Below are 11,352 nucleotides of genomic sequence, written 5' to 3'. Positions count from 1 at the left end.
TGTGTTGTGTGTGCCTGCACCCCCACCCCGCCGATGTGGCGGGTGCCTGATATCCAAGTCTGGCAGGCGATACGCACCAGTGCAGGTTGTGCTTTGACCACCTTGTTATACCTTCATGCGGGGACTTCTAAGCTAACTGAATGTTTTATGAGTGCTCGAGTCAGCTTCATTCATATTGCTTCGTTTTGTTCCTAGCAGCTTCTCAACTTGAACAGTGAAAAAAGTCGAAAGTGAGCACAGTGAATTTCAATTGCCCCAAAGCGAGCTGCTCTTTAAGATATCATTAACATAGAGCATCACATGAATATCAGACCATATAAAACCTGTGAAAAATCACGATTGTGGCCGAAAAACAGCGCCTGGGAGTGATTCATTTCATCGAGTGATTAAATTTTCATGGACCATTTATCCCTTGAAATTCCCTACTTTTCTACATATTTACAGTGCTATATATATATACAGGACTAAAGAAATGCAATTTTAGTTAAGCGATTAACTTCAAATGGGTCGGAGTAAAATTCATGTCAGTGAGTCCCACAACCAACAAACGAGCGTTACCTCACTAGCCTATGTGGTAGAATAGCTCAAACGTACAATTGTCACCCATTGGCATTTGACTTGCTCTCCGGAAAGATCGAATTTTGCACCAACATGTTCGCCCGTGTGTTTGAACGACTAACAGTAGTCTTTTGTCTTGATTTACACTCCGCATGCCTCATAGCTTAGATAATAGGACATCGGCTGTCTAAAAATGTGGTACACAATTCCACGCACGTACGCTAATAACTTCGAAGGATCCGTTTATCAGAATGGTATGTTGCCGTCTTGCTTCAGGTATGTTCAAGCCAGACTGGTGCAAGATCTAGGGGTCAACCAAGTTTATACAATATATTCAAATGAATCCTTGTTCAGTACGGCGGGGTTTCATGATTAGAAGCTCAAAGAAAGTTAGTTGTATTCCGAAGGACAAAAATGGAACATTAAGGTTGACTTCCGACTGGTTTGCAACATACTCCTACCTCTCTCTATAACAAGCCCTTCTCCAATACGACTAAGATTTCAGTTCCCGAACTAGGTTTTCATGCCTTGCTACTGGGTAGCCCCAAGTCCGACATACAACTGAAGTTCTTTCGTTAATGAAACTTTTGTTTTTCACCTATGATATCGCCAAAAAGGGTGTTTTCCTGTCCATCTATTTCTGTTTCGAAGCAAAACAAAGGGGACTGTAATCCCTCCCTAATAAGACCGTGTGAGCAAACTGATTCAGTCGGGTTGAGTGAGGACTTGGGAGGAAACATATTTCAGAAGCAGTTTCGCTACAACCANGAGCAAACTGATTCAGTCGGGTTGAGTGAGGACTTGGGAGGAAACATATTTCAGAAGCAGTTTCCCTACAACCACAGTAGAGGTAGATTAAGTACGGACAGGATTAACATGAAAAACTATTGAGTGAACTAAAAGTAGCCCGAACATCCAGAAACAAACTACGGTCCAAGCGTATTCTCGAATGCTCTGGGTAAGGTGGTGCGCCATGCGTTGGTGACACAGGTTTTCCTTTCGACCATGGGTAGGTTAACATCACTCAGTAGGTACGGCAAAAGGGGGCTAGCAGGACTGTGACAAATAGAGCCCTTTGAAATCGGTATTACCCACATTTCGGCAACCCGTGAGGCTTGGTACTAGTGTAACGGTGATATAACTGATGGGGAGGTACACGGTAGTATGTATTGTTCGTGGAATTTTGCTTTGCGTTTCTTGAAAAGGGAAGATGTGTTGCGGAATTTGTGGAGTTGCTTTGCGGCATTTGCTTGGATTCGAGCAAGGAATGATTGGCGCCAATGAATATCCAGGAAAGTTCAAGAAGACGCGTTCAGGAGAAGATGGGTGTCCTATTTTTTCAAGTAAGATGCAAATGAGAGTTTTGCTTCCCCATCCAATAATCTGTAACCGGTCAGTTGGTGCTTTTCAATAAACAACTCCGCATCGAAGCCTTCCTTCCTTTCACTAGCAGATCATCCTGAGCACAACCGACGAATACCATTTGCCTATGATATCCGATCAAGTTTGACATTCATTCCCCAGGTTCATACGGGAGGGATGATTGTTTAAGAGAGCACCCTTCAATATGAAAGTGGGAGCGAGTTTCTTTCACGAAAATTCAGATTCGTTGATTTGCATAACACGAAATCTTATGAACTTCTGTACAACTATTCAGCAGTGTGAACGACACTCACCAGTGGGTAAATCTGAAAATCCTTCCATTTTCACGATGACTAACCACGTATACGGCAATGAAGCATCAGTGTTAAACACTGTCATACTGTCAATGATGACGTACCCCGTAAAACGACTGGATGTGAGCGGTTGATATTTGAGGGGGGTTATTTTNCGTATACGGCAATGAAGCATCAGTGTTAAACACTGTCATACTGTCAATGATGACGTACCCCGTAAAACGACTGGATGTGAGCGGTTCATATTAGAGGGGGATTATTTTAACAATGAAGGGTGAAACGTCAGTTTTTGACAGGTAGTTCAATGCTGTCTAAATGGGTCGTATGAGGGTTACGGAATAGCCAGTTTTTAGACGAAATCACAAAAAGTGACCGTCTCGTTTTGATCAATTGTGCACACTTCCTTTGGAATATCCATCATGACTGATACACTTGATATGAAGTGATAATAAATCACCATGAAGATAAGTTGTTGGCCATCTAGCCACGTAACTTCATCGCTTTCTTTGGTACACTGAACAGAAGAATTGCAACAGGACAGGGAGTAGACCAGTCTGACATGTGACGTGGAAACAAATCGAATTACGTGCTTCAACAGCAATTACGTGCTTCAACAACAATTGATGCTTCCTTGATCGATGGCTTAGACCTATACCTCCAAACATTCTCAAGTGTCATACGTAGCCGAATAAAGCTGAACTCAGACGTGACTTGAGTCTGAAGCAAGTATGGGCTAACTCTCAAAATGTACGATCCCATCTAAACGAGAGTGATGAGTTGTGCAAAGGCACTTAGGCATATTACTGTCAAGGTCTATGAAAACAAACAGCAATAGGGTTTCCTGAGAAAGGCATCCCCAGAGATGTACGACGTTGTGGCTCGAGTGTCTACATCAGTACACTTGATTCCCAACGCGGTCGTGTTTTGGCTGCAATCACTAAATGGAACCTATTCTCCAGTGCTTAGGGTACGAAACAGAATAGATATCTCAGAAGAGCTCCATCATTCAGCAATGAGTCAGGCAATCCTGATCCGTTAAATATTGCTACTGCAGCACACAAAACAGAACACCGGCACCCAGCAAGTTCAAGTTCACCACGTACGGGAAACGTTTGGAACTTCAACGACAAATAAATCTGCTCTCACAAGTTAATGGAATGTCGGCAGATGAATTGTTTCCTACGGGAAAGGAGTTAACGTTCAATCTGAAAATGTGTGGATGAAGTACGCTCAGAACTACGGGAGTAGGTAGATGGGATTATGATGACTATCACATATGATCGACTGGCCCTAGGAGAGCAATGGTCAGCGAAACGATAAGGGAAAAAGATGGCTCATTAATTCACTCACAAAAAACGTCGACTGGAAAGATGGGCCAAACACTTCGAAAAGCAGTTCAGCTGGCCTCCTGCAACACAGCCGGTGGAGATAATGCATACGGACGAATGGAATGTAAACCTTGATCGCCTTTCGCAAGAAGAAATACGGTACGAAATAGCCGTACGCGGTTATTAGAGCTGACAACGATGATGACTGATAATCACACATGGTCGACAGGATCATTCAAATCGATGAAGGCAGCTGGATAAACATGCAAATTCACCTAGTATACAATACAAAAAGTGGATATTATGTGCAAGTGGTATATCGCAGATTTTCAGGAGAAAATAAAGTATGGCACGCTAAATCACGTATTCCAAAGATGATAGAGTGGAACATGCCATTCAGTTGATATACCACACTGATAATAAGGTTGCCGATATTCTATTTAAATCCTATCGCTATAGACACTCGGTGCTGGATCCCCACGTTGTTTAAATTTCTTCAGTATGAGTCACCGACCTAAATGTGCTACACGGAGCGTGTGAACAGGCAACAGTTTACAGGCGTTTCGGAATATTGGCCAAAACGGTCACGTAGAGCTGCTGAAAAATGCTCCCCAGAAAACTATAAAAACACCTTCACATCAGTTGTACTGAAATGCTTGATAAATTTACTGCTATCAGCTGCCAGAGGAAGAAGTATCTATTCGGCGTCACCACTGGTGTGCATACAAAATCACGAACAGCATGTTTTTACGAGGATTTGAAGACGCATCTGCCTGTCCGACTCAGTTTACTAGCTCACTGAAGGCTTCTTTAGGCGATATCTCGCCACACCGCGTGTGATTTAGTTTGAACACGGTTGATATGGTATAAGGCGGAATATGTCCACCTGTGTTGCTGTCCATAAAAATATGGGCATTGGTTATTCGGGCAGTGATAGAAACTGAGTTTAGATACCGAAAATCTTGACTAGCGTCACAACTGACTTTATTCGGTGAAGACTAGATGTTCTGGTCCGATAAAGCGTATGAGAATTTGGTACAGTCAGGCGCTACAACGAAAACGCACAGTAACCTGGACCGGAAAGACCAACCGAAGTCAATGGTGAACATACTTTGCAATGAGTCAGGTACCCACATTTTAAAAGTACAAGCCTAGCTTGTCAGGGTTGCAGACCTTCAGAAAAATAAACAAGTATATTGGCGACCAGATGTCTTCGAGTCCCCCTATGTGCCATTAGCTCTTTAGTGAACAGAGGTCGTACATTTCTTGACGAACGGTGGCACCCTTTATTGGACACAGGCTGTGGCCATTGGGCACAGAAAACGGAGCCAATGTTGAAAGGAACCCCCTATCACCCCTCCATCTCAAATCTCACGGAAGGTAAGGTAATCTCTTGAGACTTCCTACTAGTTGGTCTGATCAATTGCTTTCATAATTCAACCCCTTAATCATTTGTTTTCCAATATCAACAGTAACTACTTAACTGGCACACAGCCTTGAAGAGGGAATATCCCAGTATGAAAGTTAGAGACAAAGGACGAAGAATTGGTTGGAAACTCCATATCTTCACAGAAAGAGTGCGCGCTCAAAAACACTTTGGAAAAGCACCGAGATAAACATCCCAGCTCCATACCGGTGTGAGGCACTATAGATGGCATTGAACCAACCCCCATTGCGAACATCAACCAAAAAGAGCCCAGGGATAGACAAACTCTAGCCAGGTACTGTGGCTAGCAACTGGAAACATGAACGCCACTAGGATAGGTTAAATTCCACATACTGTGAAGTTCAAGGAGTCGCATGGACTCCAACCAAGGAGATGCCAAAATTCCATGGTACCCAGCTTGACTGTAGCTGCTCACACCCGTAACGTCCATCTTCCTGTCCTTACACAGATGCAGTATGCTGCTTTGGCTATCCCAACGTGCTTCAATTGTTGCCAAAATGTGCACTCATATTCGTTTTGAGAATGGCAGGTGCTGAAATATTTTATTATGATATAGCTTGTTCTTCATGCTTGTTTCAAAATCGTTAACCGGGCTAAATGAAGGTCACTCATACTAGAGCCGGATTAGGATAACTCCCGCGAGTTTCCACCATTGATCTAGGCTTGTGGTGATGAGCAACAAGTACAGTTGAAGTACAGCCCGTTGAAACTAATTTTCTGTTACTGATGACTCTTTTGCAGTGGGATTCTATTGTAGCTCGGTAGGACGCTGTTTTACTGGCTCTGCGATGGCGGAACTTACTTTAAACAAACTAACCACCTGAAGGGTACTTGTACGTGACAGAAAACTAGTTCCTTTATACCAATGAAAATCCCCTAGGGCAAACACATCCCTGAAGTGACCAGTTTCGGTCGATGTCATCAGGATGTCTGTCTCCTTATAACCGTCAAGTTGTTCCTCATTTGAAAGAAAGAATGCTACCTTTTGATACAGTGTAACTTATGAACAAGTGCCAGATTACGTCACCCATTATAGCGTTCAGCTTTACGGAATGGCCGAGTTTACCGGTACTGCTAACGTCACTGCACAGTACTCCCTTTCTTGGACGGAATCTTATGCCCAAACCTTATTGCTCTGAACTAGACGCTGCAACAGCCCATAAGCCTAACTGGCACGTGACTAGTCAAAGGATCGGTCCGCTGGCCGGTTCGATATCAAGGCGAGTTTTCATTGGTAGTAAATATGGACCCAATAATAGTCCAGTCTCGTTGGGCGCCATTTGCCAGCGGCACGTTCAGAAGAAACTCGAATCTCCAGAATGTCACGTTAACAAACACTATAAATAAGTAGTGCTGTGGACGGGTTGCCTTTGGGCGTTCAGTACATTACGTATACCTTTGACGGTCGTTCTGCTGAAGGCGCTAGCTTGGAAGGATGAGACAGAGAACTCCGCTGGGCCACAACCGCTGTTTCTCTCTTCATGAGGGTAACCACTGCGGATGAACCATACTTAGCTGGAGGTTAGGAATAAAAATCAATAACCAGAATAAAACAAGGCCATGAGAATTAGCGAAATACACTCACCTGCTTACTAATTTAGTTTTGACCAAAGACCCAACTGAATCTCTCGTTGATGACATTCTTCTTCAACTGAATGTCTCACCAGGCCACCTCATGTTTCAGTTGTTACGATACGACAGTATCGCAACACATTGTATAAACGTAACACACTCTTCGTAAGGTTGCTGAAAACTGTTCTACAGCCCACGACCGGTTTCGCCCTTCTTGGGGCTTACCAGGCAGGCATGAACCATGAACCTAAGTTCTACTTGAACCCAAATTGCACGAAATTATCGAACTACACTAATTAGCATACCAAGCTGAACCTGAATGTGCTGCAAACTTAACAGTAGTGCATTACGTCTGTACAATGTATGGGGACGCTGACGTAGCGTAGCAACTGAAACATAAGGCGTCCTGGTGCGGCACATTCAGTTGAAGTAAACCATAAATGAGAGATTAAGCTGTCGTCCACTAAAAATCAAATTGTATACAAGTGAGTGCAGTTGGCTAATTTAGCGTAACTTGGGTTCAAGCAGAACTTAAGATTGATGGAAACTCGGAGACTGCGCCACTTGATGAGTACCAAAGAAGGGTGAAACCAGTCGTGGGCTATCGAACAGTTTTCAGGAGCCGTACAAGTCACCTATCACGTCGATACAAGACTGGGATATTCACTTTGTAACCATGATGATGTTACCCAGAAACTGTAGACACAGTCACGGCCATAAGCTATCCCAAGAAAAACAGTTCATTTCGTTAGACCAATAATTGGTCTCGGAGAAGACATTTCTCTGCGATAATCATCTTCCATCGGCAATGAGTCTTTGTTCTACTGTTTCTTGTTCCCCGTTTTGAAGTAGGCATTGCACCCAACAGTGACTTAAAACGTACGCATAATCAGCCCTTCGATCACACCCCAATGTTTTGCTCAGACGCGCAATCACTATCTTTTCGGCATAAAACAAACAGATCGTGGCTAGCCATCGGAGGCACCAACACAATATCGTAGTACAGGATTAACAATCGGTGCCAGCTGCATCAAGCCACGAAATGATGATCACTCGTCGTGTCCTGTCTAGACTTAACCCATCCATTTCGATTCATCCATCTGTGATTTGACTTTGTTTCTGCGAAGTGTTTTTGCTGGCACAAAGGATTCATGTTGTGAGAAAACTGAATAGCGAAATTTTTTATCGCCTTCCACACGCATTTAGATGAAGATTTCTTACAATGATGTGGAAAAATTGCGAATAGCTACAATGACTCCTTTTTTCGAGGTGTTCCTTGAGAAAGGTTGCCTATAAGAAAGTACCATATTTTATTGGAATGACCCAGTTGAAAAGTAGGACGAGAAACGTACATAGGAGAACTCTGAACGAAGATAACAATGACGTGTTTCGCAGCCTGAACTGGTGACTTCGCTGGAGAGAACAAGCAGAGAGGGCTTCTAAAGTGAGTCAATGCACGCCAAAAAGGTGGTCGACAGCGACTACGTGTTCCAGGACGCAACGTCTTCTCTGACGGAGCGAGAATCAAAGTGAAAGACCAGCTACACACAAGTAAATTCTGTGCCTTGAGGGCAGTCACTTCAAGAGACTGACCAGAAATGAAGCAGAGTAAATAGAGAATATGACATAGCAGCCCAACTGCGACAACTTATAGCTCCGCCCTTTCACTTAGTCATCCTTGCCTGGGCAGAGGAACCTGGTAAGATCAGAGGACAACAAACACAGGATAGCAAACACCTATAACGGAATACAATATCAGTACAGATTTGGTTAAACGGACATAATGACAGATGCAGAGATTAACCAAACCATGAATCAATAATGAATTTACAGGGCAATATTCACAAACACACAAAGATACATTACACCACAAGGTTGGATAGTGTTGATGCCTTCAGAGCGCACATACACACCCTGTGGTGGACATCTCCAGTTAGTAATATCAGTGATAATCAACCTGAGTGAAGTGCGGAATACTAGACACCACTAGAAGCGGGGTGAACGAAATAAACAAAAGAATCAAACTTAAACTGACAAATTATACAGAACAACTGCCTGTGAAGCAAGATATTGGCTCAAAGAAGTTTCGGTTAGCCTCCAGCAGCTGCAATGGGCGACGGCGCGTTGAATACTACTGTTGCTATGTGTACTAGTAGCACGCCCTTCGGCAAAACAACCTAGGGATTGGCACAACAGGAGGAGAGTGAATGAAGTCATTCCGGTGCGTCAGAACACATACACCGCAGATCCATAGAAGAACGAAACGCAACTACACATTTGTTTGTTTGATAACAAGGAAATGCTGTGGAATTCCAATGCTGAAACACAGAGAGGAGAGATAGTTGAAAAGAGGAGATTTAGCTGGCTTGTGTGGTTGGCATGGCCTCAGAAGACGCAGCGCTCCGTTGGTCATCCTCGCCTAGAATCTCCTCTGTGCTCTCGTCTTCGTCACTACGAGCGTCACTACTGGCTGCGGCGCTAGAGTTGCCACTCAACAAACTATTAGTTTCATCTCGACTAGAAATGGACAGTGTCACCTCTGCAGAGGAGTCGTTGGAGTGCGCCGATGAAGAATACTGCGAACGAGTGCCAGATGATCCGCCGCCACAGTTGCGAACGGAATTGTCACCAGCAACGGAAGGTCGCGATGCGGGGTACACTGGGGAATTAGCATATTTCTGTGTCCACTGTCGGGCTATCCGGTCGTGCTCGCTTCGATTGTGTATGTACTGATGAGCTATTGAGCCGACTAATGGATCGGCCGGGTTGCAATCGGTCAGAAGTGAGCAGATTGACAGAAGCACCTTGCTTATGGTCAATGCAGGAGACCAATTATTCTGTGGATAGAAGAGTGGAAACAGTGAATACATTTTAGACTAAATCAACAATTGATAGGTCAAACAAATTCAATGGGATAGGCAACAGAGACAAAAAGATGGACTGGAATTTGGCCCCTTTGTAGGAGGGGGACAGGAATGCTGTTGTAGTTTATTCACCCAGAAGCCAACAGCGAATTAAGCGTGCATATTCACCTGAAATCACAACCGTCCCAAACTAGTAGTGATGCCACCCCAAATGTGTTGTATGGGTGGAATATGCTGGAAGTACAAAACCCATGCGATAAGGGAAAACCTCTCAATGGAAGACTAGAAATATTTCATCAAAATGCAATGGTAGGCCAAATCTCACAGGCGTGCAACAAAACAGCTGGCAATGTAGCCTGATACACACGTTCCTTGAGATTCAGGGATATACCGCTTTGACGCCATAGCTGTCTCAAATTAGCGAAAAGCAACCTGAGCCTTGCAGATTCGTCCGTCGACCTCATCTGCCACCTAAAATCAGATATAATACAACCTCAAAGATATATGAAACGGTCCACTAAATAGAGTAATGCACTGTGTATTATAAGTGACGTGTTCAGTGACTCCATACAGAAGAACTTGACTTTACATTATGTGGCTATAAAGTGCACGCCGAAGGATTGGATGATTGGATGACTTTAGTCAGTTCATCCAAAAACACCAGCGCATTCACTTCCCTTCCAAAAACGATAACGATTTTGCGTGCATATTCCCCCATCCAAGCATTAAATCTCTGATAGGACCGTGTCTTTGCTGAACACCCGGCGACGGATCCCACCTGGTCGCCACCACAACTCCACCCGGCGCATCATCCGATGCCAGGTGAAACTGAGTGTCCGCGCAGACCGAGAAGCTTGGTGGACCCGAAAGCTCGAAGAAATGGAAGATGCGAAGAATGCTGGAAACATGCGCAAGCTGTTCCACTTGATTCGTTCGACTGGTCCTCGAAACCCCCTTGTCAGTGAAACAATCAGGGACCAAAATGGCTCCCTGATATGCAGCAAAGCAGAACGTTGGGACCGCTGGGCACAGTACTTCGAACGGCAATTCAGCTGGCCACCTGCTACCCCCCAATCCAGAAACCGGGCCTTCAACAGAAAGGTGGACCGTAAATATGGAGCCGCCTTCAGTCTCAGAAGTGTCCGAATGCATTTCTCTACTGAAGCGTCACCTTGCTGCTGGTCCTGACAACCTTCTGCCTGCTCTTTTCAAGGATGGCGGTGGATTTCTCAGCCAGTGCCTGTCTAGCCTATTTGGGTTTATCTGGGAGAAGGAGACCGTCCCAGACAACTGGGGTGAATCGATAGTGGTACCCATTTTCAAAAAGGGTACTCTCAGTGAATGTAGCAACCACAGAGGTGTTAGTTTGACGCCTGTTGTGACAAGGCTTCTGGCGTCATTGATTCTTCGTCGTCTTATGGCGACACGCGAAGTCTTGACTCGTGAGAACCAAGCGGGATTTCGACCGGGTAGAGGCGGCGTTGACCACATCTTCACACCCCGTCAGGTGTTAGAGCAACGCCACATGTACAGACGACCCACAATCCTGGTATTCCTTGACTTCAAGGGTGCGTTCGATTCTGTTGATCGATCAGTTCTGTTAACTACGAAGTTTGTAAACATAATCCGATCCCTATATTCACATACTTCTGGGCGGGTGAGGATGTATGGTGAGCTCTCCAAAAGCTTCCCTACAAAAAGTGGTGTCAGACAAGGATTTCCACTCTCCCCATTCTTGTTCAACTTCATCATTCATTAACTAACAAAGTAAACCCTGGAAAGTATTCAAAATCCCGGTGTTCAAATTGTTGCTGGAGTATGCAGATGACAATGCCCTCATCTTTGGATGTCTTGGCGAAGCACAAGCCCTGTTGAATAAACCGACCACCGTCATTTCATCTTTTGGC

At 44.4% G+C, this 11,352-nt stretch overlaps 1 protein-coding gene across 1 annotated transcript in view; it reads right to left on the bottom strand.

Annotated features, from left to right (window-relative positions):
* Positions 1-8,167: 8,167 nt before the first annotated feature.
* The window catches only part of T265_13676 (hypothetical protein), a gene marked incomplete at both ends in the record, with an annotated part of 25,290 nt that continues 22,105 nt past the window's right edge, over positions 8,168-11,352 (bottom strand). The window contains 1 exon segment of the mRNA XM_009169991.1: positions 8,168-9,418. Coding sequence (XP_009168255.1) covers positions 8,939-9,418 — 480 coding nt within the window.

Source organism: Opisthorchis viverrini (genome assembly GCF_000715545.1).
Source record: "Opisthorchis viverrini unplaced genomic scaffold opera_v5_87, whole genome shotgun sequence".
Taxonomy (NCBI): Eukaryota; Metazoa; Platyhelminthes; class Trematoda; order Opisthorchiida; family Opisthorchiidae; genus Opisthorchis; species Opisthorchis viverrini.
This window is presented reverse-complemented; position numbering and strand designations above follow the sequence as displayed.